At 47.3% G+C, this 19,578-nt stretch overlaps 1 protein-coding gene across 1 annotated transcript in view; it reads right to left on the bottom strand.

Annotated features, from left to right (window-relative positions):
* Positions 1–19,578, bottom strand: part of CDS2 (CDP-diacylglycerol synthase 2) — a 47,351-nt gene that overhangs the window by 16,907 nt on the left and 10,866 nt on the right. The window contains exon 2 of the mRNA XM_082230255.1: positions 10,486–10,619. Coding sequence (XP_082086381.1) covers positions 10,486–10,619 — 134 coding nt within the window. The remainder of the gene's footprint in view (positions 1–10,485; positions 10,620–19,578) is intronic.

The following is a 19,578-nucleotide window of genomic DNA, read 5'->3' as shown; positions in this document are numbered from 1 at the left end:
CAACTTTCCCCTTTTCTTGCACGGAATCCTATTCGGAATAGGGGAATTTCCCTTAAGAAAAGGGAAACATTGACAGCTATGTGCAGAAGACGCCGTTGTGAAACACACACACACACAGCAACAGATGCAAGACTGAAACACAACGCGAGGGCAGCGCAACGTAAGAATGTACCGTATTTTTCGCTCCATAAGACGCACCTTTTCCCTCCTAAAAAGTAAGGGGAAATGTGTGTGCCCAAGAAGGGAGAAGGGACTGACGAGGCAGGCAGTCCCTTCTCCCTCCTCGTAGAAAAGCCCGCAGGAGCCGTGCACCCTTAAAAAGAGCGCACAGCTCTTGGGGGCTTTTCCCCGAAGGGAGAAGGGACTGACTGGCTGCATCAGTCCCTTCTCCCTCCTTGTAGAAAAGCTTGCAGGGCAGCGGTGAGCCTTCATCCCGCTGCCCTGCGGAGGCTTTGCGGGCTATCCCAGAAGCCAGAACAGCAAGAGGCTATCCCAGAAGCCAGATCTCTCTTGCTGGTCTGGCTTCTGGGATTCAGAATATTTTTTTCCTTGTTTTCCTCCTCCAAAAACTAGGTGGCTCTTATTGTCTGGCGCGTCTTATAGAGCAAAAAATACGGTAAGTAGTCTCCTGGATCAGGCCAGTGGCCCACCTTGCTTAGCATCATGTCCTCACAGATGCCCCAGACCCACAAGCAGGAATCCAGGCACAAAAGCAGCCCTCTCCTGTCCTGCGGTTTCCAGTAACTGGTACTCCGAAGCCTTGCTTCCTCTGATTGTGGAGACAGAGCACAGCCATTGGGGCTAGTGGCCAACAATAGCAGATAGAGAATAAACAGTACCACTGACAGACACCTCCCACCCAAAAAAATCTTTTTTTTTAAGCTGTCCTTTTTGTGTGTGTGATTGTCTTTTTCTTGATATAGGTCTACACATTTTTCATTCCTTTGGTGACTTTCCATATACAGTGCAGTGGTACCTCGGGTTAAGAACTTAATTCGTTCCAGACGTCCGTTCTTAACCTGAAACTGTTCTTACACTGAGGTACCACTTTAGCTAGCGGGGCCTCCCAGTGCCGCCGCCGCGCGGTTTCTGTTCTCATCCTGAAGCAAAGTTCTTAACCCGAGGTACTATTTCTGGGTTAGCAGAGTCTGTAACCTGAAGCGTCTATAACCCAAGGTACCACTGTATGTGAGAAGCAACTTCGTAATTTTTGTGTGGCATTCCTTTGGAATGAGATGATGAAAATGTAGCATTTTACTTCATCAAGTTTTGGGCTCACTATACCCCTTCCTAGGACATGGGTGGCGCTGTGGGTTAAACCACAGAGCCTAGGACTTGCCAATCAGAAGGTTGGCGGTTCGAATCCCCATGACGGGGTGAGCTCCCATTGCTCGGTCCCTGCTCCTGCCAACCTAGCAGTTCGAAAGCATGTCAAAGTGCAAGTAGATAAATAGGTACCGCTCCGGCAGGAAGGTAAACGGCGTTTCCGTGCGCTGCTCTGGTTCGCCAGAAGCGGCTTAGTCATGCTGGCCACATGACCTGGAAGTTGTACGGCGGCTTCCTCGGCCAATAAAGCGAGATGAGCACCACAACCCCAGAGTTGTCCGCAACTGGACCTAACAGTCAGGGGTACCCTTTACCTTTTTATACCGCTTCCTATGTATTATTTCTTTATTGCATTTTTACCCCACCTCTCCTCCAAGGAGCTCGAGGTGGCGTACGTGGTTTTCCTCCTCTCCATTTAATCCCCACAACAACCCTATGAGGTGGGTTAGACGGAGAGGGAGTGAGAGGCCCAAGATCACACAGTAACCTTCAGGGCTCAGTGGGGATTTGAACCCTGGTCTCTCAGGCCCTAGGCAGACACTCTAACCACTACATCACCCTGTGGTGTCCCTGAGGAAGCATCCCCCTCCAAATGTGCCATGCCTGCAACAAATCATATTTCTAACACCTGGAGTCCGTCCTCCCCAACAGCCTCCCTCAATGCAGGCTGTTCTGATGAAGAAAGCCAAAAAATGTGGACAGCATCCTTGGAAAGCTGAGATGGACCACCTGTGCACATTTGCCAATGCTCTTTCCAGGCTGGTCAAGGCAGTCAAAGCTGGACAGTCCTGGGGAGAATTGGAAAATGCTTCTTCATGGGAGGGTATTCGTCTACATGGGTAGACCGGATCCGGCCCAATCGCCTTCTCAATCCAGCCCGCAGACTGTCCGGGAACCAGCGTGTTTTTACATGAGTAGAATGTGTCCTTCTATTTAAAATGCATCTGAGTTATTTGTGGGGCATAGGAATTCGTTCATTTATTTATTTTTCAAAATATAGTCCAGCCCCCCACAAGGTCTGAGGGAAAGTGGACCGCCCCCCTGCTGAAAAAAGTTGCTGACCCCTGGCTTAGGGCATGGGTAGGCAAACTAAGGCCCGGGGGCTGGATCCAGCCCAATCGCCTTCTAAATCCAGCCCGCAGATGGTCCGGGAACCAGCGTGTTTTTACATGAGTAGAATGTGTCCTTTTATTTAAAATGCATCTCTGAGTTATTTGTGGGGCATAGGAATTTGTTCATTTATTTATTTTTCAAAATACAGTCCGGCCCCCCACAAAGTCTGAGGGACAGTGGACCGGCCCCCTGCTGAAAAAAGTTGCTGACCCCTGGTCTAACAACCCTGAATAGAATGAACCTGAGAGTTTGTGTGTGTATCAGTTGACGTATACAAAACGTACAGATTGTAAGACTGCAGGAGGGGAGTGAGGGCTCACATGCTCAGATCCTGTTTGCAGGTTTCCCAGAAGAGGCGCCCGGTTGGCCTCCTCTGCGAGAACAGGGTGCTGGACTAGATGGGCGACCGGCCTGATCCAGCAGCCTCTGCGTAGATTCTTAGGTTCTTAAATGCTCATCTCCATGTGCAAAGTTCTCATCCCAGACACAGGAGAGCCTGCCTGATACCCAGACACAGGATACCCTGTTGGTCTGCTTGGCTGGTGAACAAGGAGGTGTCACAAGCAATTCAGAAACCGGAAAATATTTCCTAGATACAAGAGAAACAACAACAAAATTCTCACTTATGCAACCATTTTCTTCTGCTGCCTCTAGCTGCTTCTGATCCTCCCTATTTTAAACTATCTAACTGATGTACAGGAACACAATAACAACACTTTCACATTTTAATTTCCTTGCAATGCTAGCTTCAAAGTGCACCTTTTTAGTGGCTTTTATCTGCTGCCTTGTTTCAAACTGTACTGGCTGCTTTTAGTGTTTCTTAATGTTACAGCTGGGTGGGTGTGTTTTTGCTGCTGTTGTGGTTTTTGCTGTGAGCTGCCTTGCAACGTTTTGGAAAGGTGGAAGAAAAATCCTCTTAAGTACGTCGTAAAGAAAACTTTATAAAAAGTACTGCAGGCTTGTAACAAAACTGTATCAGGTTCCTGGTCTCCAGGAAAGTCAAGTATGATTTGGGGCTTCTGGGGCACCAATCCAAAGCCCCAAGTGGCTCAACCAGGAGGGTGGAGTGGAGTGGGAAGGGGAAGGCAGCAGACATGGGCCCCCAATAAGGTTGGAATAATGGGAGTGAAGCAGAAAGACCACCTCTCTCCTTGCAGACCCTCTTGGGTGCTGAGATCAGCAGAGGAGACCCTCCTGATAAATCCTCCACCCTGAGGTTTGGGGATGGTGGCAGCCTAGGAAACGGCCTGCACTGTGGCAGCCCCTAAGCCAGGGGTCAGCAAACTTTTTCAGCAGGGGGCCGGTCCACTGTCCCTCAGACCTTGTGGGGGGCTGGACTATATTTTTTTTTTGGGGGGGGGGAGAAAGATGAACAAATTCCTATGCCCCACAAATAACCCAGAGATGCATTTTAAATAAAAGCACACATTCTACTCATGTAAAAACATGCTGATTCCCAGACCGTCCGTGGGCCGGATTCAGCCCCTGGGCCTTAGTTTGCCTACCCATGCCCTAAGCCAGGGGTCAGAAAACTTTTTCAGCAGGGGTCCCTCAGACCTTGTGGGGGGCCGGACTATATTTTGAAGGAAAAAGAAGATGAACGGATTCCTATGCCCCACCAATAACCCAGAGATGCATTTTAAATAAAAGGACACATTCTACTCATGTAAAAACACACTGATTCCCGGGCTGTCTGCGGGCTGGATTGAGAAGGCGATTGGGCCGGATCCGGCCCCCGGGCCTTAGTTTACCTACCCATGCCCTAAGCTATGCCACTCCTTTGTCAGAGAGGTGTCCCTGGCACCTTCACTGTACAGCTTTTGGAGGATGTTGAAGAATCACCACTCCCCCCTGGCTTTTGGCAGCTGAGGTGCATGTTTTTATTTTTCTGACTGTAAGTTGCTTTAGATTGCTTTTGGTATTGTTTTTTGATGCTGTAACCCACCCTGGGGCCGTAGGGTGAAGGCCGAGTAGTAAAAAGCAGTGGTACATCAGGTTACATACGCTTCAGGTTACAGACTCCACTAACCCAGAAATAGTGCTTCAGGTTAAGAACTTTGCTTCAGGATGAGAACAGAAATCGTGCTCTGGCGGCGCGGCGGCAGCAGGAGGCCCCATTAGCTAAAGTGGTGTTTCAGGTTAAGAACAGTTTCAGGTTAAGAACGGACCTCCGGAACGAATTAAGCACTTAACCCGAGGTACCACTGTAAATAACACCAACTGAGCCCTGGGGAGGAGGACCCCAGCTCAGTGACAGCCTCCATCCAGCAAGTATTGGCCAGGGGAAAACCCCTGCAATCCAAGAGCATCACTGGTGCAAACGAGGACCAACATGCTCCAAATCACGGGTGTCAAACACAAGGCCTGCGGGCTGAATCCGGCCCGCCAGACCTCGTCATGTGGCCCGTGGATGGGGGAGGGAAAGGGGCCCGGGGCGGAGGGACACACAGGGCGTGGGAGGCCTTACCTCGCTCTCCGCCCGCCCGCCTGCTTGCCCGCCCCGACATCCGTTGAAAGGAGCGCAGCGCGCGCGGGCGCGCCCTCTCGGCGTATGAGCCTGCCCTCCTGCGCATGCTCAACGAGGGCGGGGGAGAGAGAGATAGAAATGGCAGGGGGCGGAGCTTGGGTGTGTGTGTGGGAAATGTTTTCGCACATGGGCAGGGCTGCCTCTGCCCGGCACGGACTTTCTCCCTTTGTGCGCATGTGCCTCATGCCTCACGCCCCAACTGCCACCGCTTCTCGGGGAAAGAGGTTCTTTCCCAGAATGCACCGTGTTTGCAGCGCCTGGCGGAAGAGGCTGTTTCCTGCTTTGCGCCCCCTGCCGGCCAGCTAATGTAACTGCAGCCACCTGGAAGGCGCAAGAAATGATTGTGAGAGTCGCCCTTGTGGAATAACTAAGGAAGCATCTTTCCTGCCCTCAGGAACACAAACGACGGTTTTGAAAGCGTATTCTACATGTACACAGTACACCGGAGAGGTGTCCCCAGCTACCAATGCAATCAGTTATAAACCACAAACCTAATGATACAACCGGCCCTTTGAGAGTGACCAAACTGCTGATGCGGCCCCCGATGAATTTGAGTTTGACACCCCTGCTCCAAATCATTTAAAGTCATTACTAATTATTACTGTTTGGCCATTGTTCCATAACTCGGCCCTCTGGGCAGGGTACACAAAAAAACGTTTAGCACAAATTAGGAATGACAAAGAAATAAACTTATCAAAATGGAGCACATCTGAGCTAGTTATTTGACAAAGCCCCAACTTGCCGTACTAAGAATCGCTTTCACAGAATTACGACTCCAATCGATGCCGTCAGCGGTGGTGGGTGGTCGGCATGGCAAAGTACATTACAAGGAGAGACTTTGTGTGGGCAACCTTGCATAGAGAACCTGCACCACTATTTATTGCAATGCCCACTATATATAGAACCAAGAGACCGATTTATAAAACCCCTGCTCTCGAATGGAACACACTCGAACAGGGCGGAAAGAGTGAAATGGCTGCTGAGTGATACTGATGACTTCGTAACTTATAAAGTAGCACTATATGCATTGGCAGCTAAGAAGATCAGGAGAAAAGAACTAGATAAAATAGCGGTCAATTGCAAAGGTGATTCGGACATTTAACCTGGCACATTCTACCTAAGAACCCCTTGCTATTCTATCGTATGCAACAAATAATTTTTGGGAGAAGTGACTGTGGTTCTTTGCATCTGCAGTGCCTCTTCTTATGGTTTTTATGGTTATTGTTGCTTCTCTCTTTGGTCCCTTTGTTAATGAAGCCATGGCCTTTGGCTAGTGCAATTAAGTTTATGATGATGATGACAAAGAAATAATACAACGGAAACGCTACAAAGTAAACTCCAAATCAGCAAAAACAAAACATGGCTTCTCTCAAATTCACCCAGTTAAATATTCCTGTATCGATTTTGTAAGTTTGCAAAGCTGAAAATGAAAACAACAAGGAATAATAATAATTGACAAGAAACATCCTGTATACGGATGCTCTTATGCTTTACATTGCTTTCATTTTTAGCTTTGTGAACTTATACAATGCATTAAAAATATCACGGGGGGAGGAAATGCGCCTAATTATATGGAGAACTAAATTCATCGCATAATCCTGCTCAGCGTAATAAAACTCTCTTAAATGGTTTTCATTAAAAGCATAGAAGCCATGCCAAATATCAAGATCAGTCTTGCATGAGGCTAATGAGAGAAGGCCATGAAGACTAAGAGAACAACAACAAAAAAAGGTTTTCTTGGCAGAGAGAGGCCATCACAGAAGGCGCCAGGCAAAGCACTCCAGGCCCTCTTCATCGCAGCCACCCTCTGCACTCCAGAGTGAAGTGGCCAATGGAGAACAGCATCTGTTGGCACCCCGGGGGCACAGGCAGGCTCATGCAGGAAGAGGCCCGTCCCACTGGATAATAATAATAATAATAATAATAATAATAATAACAACAACAACAACAACAACAACTCATTGAGACCGTGCTCACTTATGGCTTATGTGTGTGGTATGGAAGCTGTACTGCCCAGGACAGGATGGGGTTGTGCAGGGTTGTTAAGGCAGCAGAGAGCATTGTTGGCTGCCCACTCTCCGCCTTAGAGCAGATTTATGCCACAAGGTACCATAGGAAGGCACTGGACATAGTAAAAGATCCATCGCATCCTGGTCACTGTGTCTTCGAGCTCTTGCCGTCGGGACGGAGATACAGGTCGATGAAGACAAGAACGAGTCGTCTTAAGAACAGCTTCTTCTCCAGAGCGATCTCGGCCCTGAATGGGAAGCCCGGACTTTGAAAGTCATCGAATCTCCCTTGCTGTATTATATTGTATTGTTTAATTAGTGTTTTTATTTTTATCCCGCCCTCCCCAGCCAAAGCCAGGCTCAAGAGCAGCTAACAACAATAAAAGTAACACAGCATTCTAAAATCCATTCATTATAAAATCAATTCAAAATCAAATTAATGGCAACCATTGGGCTAGAGTTCTGTGAAGAATTACCAAAGGAAGGGGTGAGGCTGTGCCTTGGCCAAGGGCCTGGTGGTGAGGCATCTGATCAAGGCCTGTATTTTAAAATGAGCTTAAAAGATATATTTGCAAATGTTTGTATCTTTCATGCCAGGCAGAAAATCAGCTGGCTAAGTACTTTGGCAGTTGTTTATCCTCTTGAGCAGGGCCCCCCTGATTTATAGCAGTATCTCAAAGTTGTAAAAGGGAATTACAGGCTGCGAGCAAAGGTCATACTGACCATGCAAATTACAGAGTACAATCAAGCTGCAAAAGCACTGATTAAGAGTTGGTAAATAGTAAGATTTATTGTTTGACAGAAGACTTGAGCCATATTTTCATAAGGTTAGAGCAGTGTTTCCCAACTGGTGTTCCGCGGCACACTAGTGTGCCGTGAGACACCGGCTGGTGTGCCGTGGGAGGGAGGCGGGCGAGTCGGGCGGCGAGAGGCGGCGGCGGCGAGGATCCGCGTCGAGCCGGGGGCGGCTCCGCGGTGGTGGTGCCGAGCGGCGGGGCAGCGCGCGCAAAAGGGAGGAGCGCGAGACAGCGGAGGAGGAGGAGGCCGGCATGTCCGGGCAGCAGCAGCAACAGCAGCAGCAGCAACTCCCGGCGACGGCTCCTCCTCCGCCCGCTATCGCCGCCACCACCACAACAGCCGCCGCCGCCTCAGCTGCCGCCGTCCCTCAGTCCCTCGCTCTGCTGCCTCCTCCCACCCCGGCAAGGGGAAGGGAAAAAACGTTCACTTTTGTGCGTCCCTCCCGGCGTGACGCTGCGCGCTGACGTCACAGGGCGGGGCTTTAATGGTGGTGTGCCGCGAGATTTTTTCCCGGTAAACAGGTGTGCCGTTGCCCAAAAACGTTTGGGAAACACTGGGTTAGAGGGCAAGAGCTAATAGGAACAGCAGCTGGCTGGGAAAGGAGGTGTAAACGGTTTTTACTAAGTTCCTTTTCTTCTAAAAATCTATCTATGTTATGTATGAAACATATTGGCTTAATGTAATTATGCAAAGGATTTAGAAAGTAAGAAATGTTAGATTCTTATGTTAGATTCTTATTTCATTGATGGTGTGTGAGAAGGTGAACCCAAGACCCCTGTTACCACGAGCCATCTGTTTTAGCCATCTGTTTTGGAGTGAATAGGGCAATAGGGCAATAGGGCAAAGGTGATCTGGTAATTAAGGTGCCTTGTTGAGGCAAATGTAAGATATATGGCTACTTGTCTAACATTTATGGATAAAAGGAAATATAGCTCTTTGTCTCCCATAAAAGGTAATAGAAAATCAGTGTATCTTTTATGACTGATTCTAGCAAACAGCCAATAGGAATTTCAACCAGGCTGATTGGACAGAGGCAGAGGCAGACAAAGGAGGAGCAAGGGGGATGGGCTGAGGGAATATAAGTGCTGGCCATCAGGAGTGGGCAGAGCTTTGGTAACCATATACCACTGTGTCTCTCATTTATTTGTCTGACAAATAAATTATTATTTTAATTTCTCTATTGCTGCGTTGAATATTTCATTCCAGCTAAGCGTTAACCACAAGCAGGGTGCTACAATGGAACAGCTCTGTATTGCAGGCCCTGCAGAAAGATGTCAAGTCCTGCAGGGCCCTTGTCTCTTGTGACAGAGCATTCCACCAGATCGGGGCCACGGCCAAAAAAGCCCTGGCTCTGGTTGAGGCCAGCCTAACCTCCCTGTGGCCCGGGACCTCCAAGGTGTTATTATTTGCAGACCGTAAGGTCCTCCGTGGGACATACCAGGAGAGGCGGTCCTGTAGGTACGAGGGTCCTAGGCCGTATAGGGCTTTAAAGGTTAAATCCAGCACCTTAAACCTGACCCTCTACTCCACCGGGAGCCAGTGCAGCTGGTATAGCACTGGGTGAATGTGATCCCGCGACAGGGACCCTGTAAGGAGTCTCACCGCAGCATTCTGCACCCGCTGGAGTTTCTGAGTCAACCTCAAGGGCAGCCCCACGTAGAGCGAGTTACAATAATCCAGTCTGGAGGTGACCGTCGTGTGGATACACCTCTTCTGTAGACACAAGCCATGAGCAATGGAGAGCCCAGGCAAATTATGCCCCCTGCTCATTAATAGATGGGGCAGGGAGTGGGCAGAGAGGTGCCACGTCAATATCTTGCCTCCGGCACCCCCAAAACATCTTGGGCCAGCCTTGATGGGACTGGGCACCAAGCAGTATTTGTTGAAGGAGGGCCAGAGCTCAGTAGAACAGCGTCTGCCTTGCAAACAGAAGGCCCCGGGCCAAACCCCAGTTGCACTCCAGGCAGGGTTGGGAGAGATGGCTGCTGGAAAACCTGGAGAGCAGCTGTCATTCAGTGTAGTCTGACTGGCAGCAATGGTCCAACTCTGTATAAGGCAGCTTTCTATATGCCTGTGCTGTTTGTGGGGGGCCCAGCCTCTCATAACACGTCTGTAGGATTTCTGAAATAAAATATGGGGACGTTGATGGAGTGGGGAGTCCTGGCCACGGCCATTTTGGCACTCGCTCCTCGGCAGAGCTATGACACCACAACTATTAGATAAAGCACCCTTTCAGGTCCCCCTTTGGGAGGGAGAAATGCTTGTGAGGTCACTCTACTCCACTTGACCAGTCTACAGAACTGGCAGTCCCACAGGTGTCCCATGACGCCCGTTCCACATTTGTAAGAACTTTAATCTTTTAATGTGGCAGCAACCATACTTTGGAACTCCTTGCCTATTGATATCAGGCAGGCGCCGTGGCTGTACTCTTTCTGGTGGCTGCTAAATGCTTTTTTTTTGTTCCGACAAGCCTACCCAGATGCAAAGGAAGCTGGTGTGAGTTTTAACCTGTTTTCAGCCCATTGCGATTTTAAGTTTTTGAATGTCTTAAATCATTACTGATTCTTCTTACTGATCCTTTTATTATTTTGCCTTTCTTTGTAAACCATGCTGAGATTTGTGATTTTTTTTCCAATATCAAGCACTGTATAAATAAATAAAAAGTGGGCTTTGCTGCAAAACGCCTAAGTGTGTTTTGACTTCAGCATTTACCTGGAGGACAGGTTGGAGAGAGCCCTGTTGAGGACCTCTGGGGTGTCATCCACTGGCGCTGCTTGGGCAGTCTCCGATTTGGACTCGCTGTCTGACGCCGTTTCTCCATCCAGCTTGCTTTCAAACTCTGATTCCTGCAGGACGAGACAGACAAAGGTTTAATGCAGAGAAGCAAGGTGGGGGTCAGGGTGAAGGGCTTCCATCTGCAGACATGCAATGGCTGTTATTGAAATTGAAATACTTTATTGTACAACTTGTATACAGTGAGATTACACAAGCACCCCCCACTCAGCTCTCTTAGTCTTAATTCCCCTCGTTTACTGACGCACACCCACCAAATCTGAAAGTCAGCTGCCCTGTTGTTATCTTTTCATTCAGCAGCCTAACAGCCCACGGATAGAAGCTGTTCTTTACCCTGTTGGTGCAACTAGTCATGCTTCTATATCTTCTGCCTGAGGGAAGGAGATCAAGAAAGTGCCGGCCAGGGTGTGAATCATCCCTGAGAATTTTCCTCACTCTCCTGAGACAACGTTCTTCTGCAATGTCATCCAGCGGATTCATGGGACAGCCCATAATATCTTCTGCTGTATTCACCACACTCTGTGGACACTTCCTATCAGTTGATGTCAAACCAGCGTACCACACCGTGATGCAGTATGAAAGGACATTTTCTATTGTTGAGTCTGTAACCTGAAGCGTATGTAACCCGAGGTACCACTGTAAACTTGGTGGGTTTTTTGGTTCACTTTTAACAACTGACTAGACTCGGTGTTTTACCAGAGAGTAACTGGTTGGTGGCAGCGGGGAAGCGAGCCCAGTGGTGGCACAGGGATCAATAGACTGTTAAACATCTGGGGACCCTGTGTGATTGCCACAATGACCCTCTTCAAACCCTGTTTAGGTTAAAAAGTCATGGGAAGGAGGAAGAAAAGGGGCCCGTCCCAGAGCGAGAAGGGTGCATGCAAATGTACAAGACCTCAGCACCAACTCAAATGCTGAGGGAGATCAGGAACATAGGGAGGAAGGAATCAGCCCCTCTTCCTTCCAGCAAGGTTTAAACTGCATTATTACGTGGATGCATTTACCTCAGGAGGCCTTGGCCAGGTAGGAAATTGATAACATCAACGGAAAATGAGATATAATATATATGCTGGCATTGGCACTGTATATTATGTACTCATTTAAAAGCCACAGTACTCCTTCGTACCAGCAACGGAAAGAGTCATTGTACCAGCTTCCCAAAGTGCAAAGATGGCCTCAAGCCATCAGGGAATTGCAACAGCAACCATAATCATATCTCCTGGTATGCCCCGCGGAGGACCTTAAGGTCCACAAATGACAACATTTTGGAGGTCCCAAGGTGGTTAGGTTGGTCTCAACTAGGGCCAGGGCCTTTTCAGTACTGGCCCCGACTTGGTGGAACACTCTGTTACAAGAGACTAGGGTCCTGCGGGACTTGACATCTTTCCGCAGGGCCTGCAAGACAGAGCTGTTCCTCCTGGCCTTTGGTTTGGACTCAGTATGACCCTTATGTTTCCTTCCCCTTATGTTTTTGATTTATGGGCTACTATTAAAATGAGGCTGCATTTTAAATTGCATTTTAACCTGTATTTTAAATTGGTTCCCCACCCCCCATTATGATTTTACTATAATTTTTCTGGTGTTAGCTGCCCTGAGCCTGGCTCTGGCTGGGGAAGGCGGGGTATAAATAAAATTTATTATTATGAGTATTAGTATTATTAGATAAGTAAAATTGGAAGAGACCCCCAAGTGCCATCTCATCCAATCCCTGACAATGCAGGCAGCCCAGCTAAAGAATCCCTTGTGGCCACCCAAACCTCTGCTTAAAAACCTTCAAGAAAGGAGAGGTCACTATCTCCAAAATGGTCAAAGGCCTGGAAACGATGCCTTATGAGGAACGGCTAAGGGAGCTGGGCATGTTTAGCCTGGAGAAGAGGAGGTTAAGGGGTGATATGATAGCCATGTTCAAATATATAAAAGGATGTCACATAGAAGAGGGAGAAAGGTTGTTTTCTGCTGCTCCAGAGAAGCGGACACGGAGCAATGGATCCAAACGACAAGAAAGAAGATTCCACCTAAACATTCGGAAGAACTTCCTGACAGTAAGAGCTGTTCGACAGTGGAATTTGCTGCCAAGGAGTGTGGTGGAGTCTCCTACTTTGGAGGTCTTTAAGCAGAGGCTTGACAACCATATGTCAGGAGTGCTCTGATGGTGTTTCCTGCTTGGCAGGGGGTTGAACTCAATGGCCCTTGTGGTCTCTTCCAACTCTATGATTCTATGATTCTATGATCTTCTGAGGTATTCTATCTAGAATGGACAAGGACAGCCAAGTTCCCACTATCCAATGTCTTGGCTGCAAAAAGAAGTCGTTTCCAAACCGACCGTGCAAAGATAAAGCTGTACCCCACGCAGGCACAAAAGGACCCTACGCCCGCCATCTCCAACGTGGTGCCTTCAGCACACAGACGCCCCAAACCAGGAATTTTATTCCACCCAACCCACATGTCAGAAAGCTATTGCTTTCTGCTTACAAGTATCCAGAGGAACATTCCACCCCAAAATATAAATTTATGCTGACATAAAAAGAATCAATCAATAAAAACTTCGCAGCTAAAAGCAAAGGACAAACACTGCTCCAGTTTGCGTGTCACGTAAACCACAGTTTAAGCCAGCGGTTCCCAAGGTTTTTTCGGGGGGGGGGGCCTGCTTGGTTTCATGGGCTCATCCCCACTGCCCCCTCCCCTCCCCTCTAAAAAGGATTATTCAGAATTGCAGTATGCATGGCATCTGTATTGATTTAATTTGTGTACATCTCCTTGGGGGGAAAGGTGGGAAATATAAGATATAAATACATAAAATCAACAGCGGGTGGGGAAAATGGAACTGAATAAAGGATCACAAACCCAAACAAGAGATGTCAGGATGGATTTCTTGACTTAGAAAGCTGTTGCTAATTACACAAAGCTGTGCTTAATATAGGACTGGGAGAGGTGGGTGGGAGGAGTAAAAATTCGGAAGTGGAGGGGCTTGCTAATTGCCAACCTTTCCATCACCATGCAAATCACAGCTGTCCCTCTGTAAATCACTGGCTGGAGCAGCTGATCAGGGAACCAAGCTGGCTGCTTTCTGATGTGCTGTGCTCTGGTCCATCCCAGAAGTTTCTATGGCAACCACCTCCTGCTCTCACGCGCCGGGATGAAAATGGCTCTGTTGCTCCTGGCAATTCTTACACAACTGGGTCAATGCACAAACACGAAGCATTATAATCCCACACACGCACAAAAAAGCCCCCTCTGATTGGGCCCATGAGGAATGTCAATATTATCAATCCCGAGAATTTGAATAATGGCGATTTGTTATTAAAATCATGCGCGCGCACAGCGGTGCTCTCACCAGCAGCCTACGGGGAGAGAAAGAGAAGCAGCTTGGTGGAAGAGCGGCTGCTTTGCAAAAGGTGCCCAATTCCATCCTCATCACCTGGAGGGAGGGAAAGATGGAGAGAATCTGCAGAGGTGGTCTGGCATAGCGCTATTTCTAGATTCCGACGTTACATGAGAAACTACAAATGGGTGACTCCAGCCTGATTCACCACAGTAACCCTCATGAAATACAAAATTTTGAAGTGAGTTCAAAGCTGAGCAGAGCTGACCTGAGAATCATTACTATGCTAGTAGACCAGGGGTGGCTAAGCTTTGGCCCTGCAGCTGCTGCAGGACTGCATAAGAGCTTAAGAAGAGGCAGCTGGATCAGGCCAATTGCCCATCTAGTCCAGCATCCTGTTCTCACTGTGGCCAATAGATGCCTCTTATAGGAAGCCAGCAAGCAGGTACCAAACACAAGAGCAACTCTTCCCTCCTGCTGTTTCCAGCAACTGCTATTCAAAAGCATTGATGCCTCTGACCATGAAGGCAGAGCATCACTATTGTGGCTAGTAGCCATCGATAGCCTGCTCCTCCTCCTTGAATTGGGCCCATCCTCTAGTAAAGCCATCCAAGTGTTGGGATACTGCCAGGGAGAAGGGGGCATCAGGCAGGGCCACAGCTGGCTCCAGCCACTAGCCAGCAGCCGGACGATCACCGGTCTCCCTTGGAAAACATCAATCAGTGACATGAGCCTCTGATACTTTTAGAGACCCGTGCACGCTCTGTCAGCAGAGTGTGTAAATCTTCTCACAGAAGAGGCGGACTAATGTACACCATTTTATTCAGCATAGTTCAGGAACAGAGGAAAACATGTCTGCTTCCCTTCGTCTCCAGCAAAACAGCAGCAACACAAAAGCTATATACAAACGGAAGATCCCAGCAGATCTGTGCTGGAAGTAAACAGGCATGTGACACACAATAGTCATGCCTGTACCCTTTTAAGGTGGAACAGAACTATATCCTAACACCAAGTTGGTGGCCATCGCTGCCTCCTGAAGGGGAAAGTTCCATAGTTTAACTATGCACTGCAGAAGCAGCTTCCTTTCATCTCTCCTGAATCTTCCAGCATTCAGTTTCATTGGTTGTCCGCGAGTTCCTTTTTTTTTTTAAGAATAATTTATTAACTGACCAATCACATCAAATCAAACCAAATTACATAAATTCCAAATTACACAGCTGAATTTTAAATTTTTGTTGGGGGTACCCATATTTCAAGTTCCGAAGGGATCCAATCAACTTCTTGCTTCTTACTGCTGTTTTAATGTCCACAAATCTAACCTTATAGTGTTCACAGTACTATCCAGTCCTTTCTTATTATTTTTCCACATCTCTTGTTGTTATTTTCATATATTTTTCCTTTCTCTTTGTGACCTCTGATAGTCTCCGCAAGCTGGTTAGAACAGTTTGTAATCCTGCGTGGATATTAATTTTTTTATCCAGTAGCCATAACCAGACGTTTTCCATATAACATCACTTCCATACATCAAAACAGTCTTAGCGTCATTAATCTTCACCAATCTGCCTCCTTTCTCAAAACCTCTGAGGAGATTCACTAGGAATGCAGTCTGAAAACAAACCCGTTCTTCCTCCCAGCTATAAATCCTTTGGCAAGATGGCGACTCCGAATTAATTGCTACGCCATTCCCAAAAGCTCTTATTGCTTCTCCATAAAGCATACTTTTGGTTAAAGTTTATCTCCACACAGACCTTAATCATCCTGCTTGGGTCAGTTCAACCAACGGTTCTAATGAGGAGGGGTTCTTGTAAATCACATAGAAGGAAAGTAAAAAAGGTTTTTTTTTCCCCCATTCAGCCCCACTGTCAACATACCCCGCCTTTGGTGTATCTTCATCGTAAAATATTCCTGTTTCTCCAGCCTGTCGTCTTCTTTCGCAGAGGTCACTTAAATTAGCAGACTTCACTCCCCTTCTTCACTTGAAATATGTGCATTTGCTTCTTTTGTAATTAATTATTTCAAATTGCTGTAGCTAGTGTGCGATCAGAGACAGCGTCCAGGAGAGCCGAGGTCCACACAGGGGCATTCTGCCTAGGGCCCTCACCCTCTTCTTTCGAATTAGGGGGTGATTTATGGGCACAGCAGGCAAGGGCAGTGTTCCCCATTTCCTTGGGGCAACAAGGGAGGCTGCCTACTCCCATAACAGCCTCTTAATTACCCCGTGTGGGTCGGAGAGATGGTAGTGTCGGCCATCTTCCAATGCGCCCCCTAGTTCCAGTGTTGAGAGAGAGGGGGAGGCTACAACTCCCTTCACCCCCTGACTTTTCTGTCTGGGACTGATGCAAGATAGAACCCAGAAACCTCTGAAGGGCCTCACTCATTTGCCACTCCTGCTGCAGAACAACAGCGCCTGGAAGAGCTCCTTTCTTGCAGATGGAGGTGAATGCAGCATTGAAAAACTAAAAGCCACATGCAGGTCAAAATAAGTGAAATCCTATTGCAGGCAATGAGAGAGAGAGAGAGAAACTGGGGAGAAACACATCATGCTTCCTCCAAGTTAAACCCCAGTAAGGCAAAGCTAAAGGGACGTGGGTGGCACCGTGGGTTAAACCACAGAGCCTAGGACTTGCTGATCAGAAGGTCGGCTGTTCGAATCCCCGCGACAGTGTGAGCTCCCGTTGCTCAGTCCCTGCTCCTGCCAACCTAGCAGTTCGAAAGCACGTCAAGATGCAAGTAGATAAATAGGTACCACTCTGGCGGGAAGGTAAATGGTGTTTTCATGCACTGCTCTGGTTCACCAGAAGTGGCTTAGTCATGCTGGCCACCTGACCCGGAAGCTGTACACCGGCTCCCTCGGCCAGTAAAGCGAGATGAGCGCCGCAACCCCAGAGTCGGCCACAACTGGACCTAATGGTCAGGTGTCCCTTTACCCTTAAGGCAAAGCTAAAACCTACAGCCCAAACAGAAAGCCCAAATTCGGAGCTGGAGAGATGGATACAGATGTTTGCTGCAGGAGGAGCCTCTAAATGGCAGCAAAGCCAAAGAGATGAAGGCAGGATGGTACTCATCACTCCGGTCATATCATTTATGTATTATTTATTTTTTAAAAAAATATTTTTTTACGACCATGTCATAAAACCTACATCAATGTGGTGTACAACAATAAAACAAAACCGTACAATAAAACCTATTTTTAAAAAGTTTAAAACAAGCATCAATTAACCACTGTGGAAAGATTCGCTCTCGGATTGCCAGCATAGGCCTGATTAAATAGGAAGATTTTCAGCAGGCATTTAGAAGTTGGCAGAAAAGGCGCCTGCTGAATCTCTAGTTGCAGAGTGTTCCACAGGACAGGGACGGTAACACTGGCTTAAGGCTCCCTCTCTTGCTGTGAAAGGAGCCTCACAGACTCTGGGAACAATGAACAACGCTCCTGCAGATGATCTGTGATATGAGGAGATCCCTGAGGTGCCCGGGACTCGTTGTTCAGGGCTTTGTAAATTAATGCAAGGACCATGAACCTGACTCAAGAGAAGATGAGCAGCCAGCGCAGATGCTTCAATAAGAGTGCCACATGTTCTCAGCCAGAAGCTCCGATCGGCAACCTGGCCACCACATTCTGCACCACCTGGAGCTTTCAAACAAGAATCAAGGGCAGCCCCACTTGGAGCACACTGCAGCAATCCATCCTCGAAGTTATCAACACATGGCCTGCAATGATCAGGCTATCCTTGTCCAGGAAGGGCCATAGTTGCCAAACCAGGAAAAGCTAGTAAAAAGCAGTTGCCATGGTGAACAGGTAGGTGAACAGGGCTGAGAATCCACCTGTAGACCTACTCAAGAACAGCAGGTGACACAAGCCAAGCTCTCCCCAAGGCAGCCCTCCTGGGCTGTGCCTCCTCAGGACTCACAGCAAGGATTGTTGCGCAACACAAGAAGCACTCCCTGCTTGCAGAAAATGAACACATCAGGGAACAGGCTAGCCAAGGACCCTGACAAGCTAGCTCTTCATGTGCAAGGGATTGCTTTATTTACTTAGCTATGGAGCAACATTTAAGTCATGCAAGGCAGCCTCACACTCCAGTGCCGTCTCAAGTGGTTGCACTGAACTAGGAAACCGTAACTACCCTAAAACCATTGCCTCTAGCCATTTCACAATCGCTAAAAAAGAGAGCTTGAAAGCTCAATTGCTTCCGCAGTCTTCAGCAAAATTCCAGGGGAGCTGCATGAACTCAGCACCTCAGAAAGAATGGACTCCTCTTTTCTCCCGCCTGCCATGCTTTTGAAAAACAAGGCCTGTGCAAAGCATTAGGAACTTGTGATTCAACACCGCTGTAAGGCTAGTTTGTTGAGGTGCACCTTGCCTCATCAGCAAAAAGCCCAGCAGGATAATAAATAATAATAATAATAATAATAATAATAATAATAATAATAATAATAATAATAATAATAATAATTTTTATTTATACCCTGTCCTCCCTGGCCAGAGCCAGGCTCAGGGCGGCTAACACCAATAAAAACATAATAAGAATAAAAGAATAAAAACAATTTAAAATACAGGTTAAAATGAGGCCTCATTTTAAAAGTCAAAACCATAAGGGGAGGGAAACATAAGGATCAGACTGAGTTCAAACCAAAGGCCAGGCGGAACAGCTCTGTCTTGCAGGCCTCGCGGAAAGATGTCAAGTCCTGCAGGGCCCTAGTCTCTTGTGACAGACCGTTCCACCAAGTCGGGGCCAGTACTGAAAAGGCCCTGGCCCTAGTTGAGACCAACCTAACCACCTTGCGACTTGGGACCTCCAAAATGTTGTCATTTGTGGACCTTAAGGTCCTCCGTGGGACATACCAGGAGAGGCGGTCCCGTAGATACATGGGTCCTAGGCTGCATAGGGCTTTAAAGGTCAAAACCTGCCCCTTATTTTTTTTAATAAAATGTTTATTAAGATTTTACATAAAACATACAAAACATGTCTTTTTTTAAAAAAAAAGTTAAAAATAATTAAACCAACTATTACACATACAAAAAAGAAAAAAGAACAACAGCTAACAAGAAAATTACCAAAAAAGAGACCTAAAAAACCGGTAGTTGAAAAAAGAAAAAAAAAAAGAAAAATATCTTAAAAAGAAATAATCCATTTTTCAATATCTTTAAGTTCATTTGCTTATTTCCTTGACCTCCTCACACCTCCCCTTTTGTATTCCCGTTTACAAAGTCCTTTCAGCAAATCCTTACCCTCTTTCATTTATCTTTAGTCTATAATCTTAACCTATTATAACTATATATTTTCATCCAAATAACTATCTATATTTACATATTCTTATTAGCCTTAATACCAAAACCACTTATTTTCAGTCCAACATCATTTTAACATTCATTAATTTTACAGTATTTCTGTAGATAATCTTTAAATTTCTTCCAGTCTTCTTCCACCATTTCTTCTCCCTGGTCCCGGATTCTGCCAGTCATTTCTGCCAATTCCATGTAGTCGATCACCTTCATCTGCCATTCTTCCAGAGTGGGTAAATCTTGTGTCTTCCAATACTTTGCAATAAGCATTCTTGCTGCTGTTGTAGCACAAAACCAGCCCCTTAAACCTGACCCTGTACTCCACCAGGAGCTGGGGGCTTGGCAGGGCCAGGATCGATACTTGCCACTGGTGGGGATATTTGTGGGACCATTTACAACAGGGAGA

This window comes from Podarcis vaucheri (assembly GCF_965113315.1).
Source record: "Podarcis vaucheri genome assembly, chromosome: 7".
Classification (NCBI taxonomy): domain Eukaryota; kingdom Metazoa; phylum Chordata; class Lepidosauria; order Squamata; family Lacertidae; genus Podarcis; species Podarcis vaucheri.
This window is presented reverse-complemented; position numbering and strand designations above follow the sequence as displayed.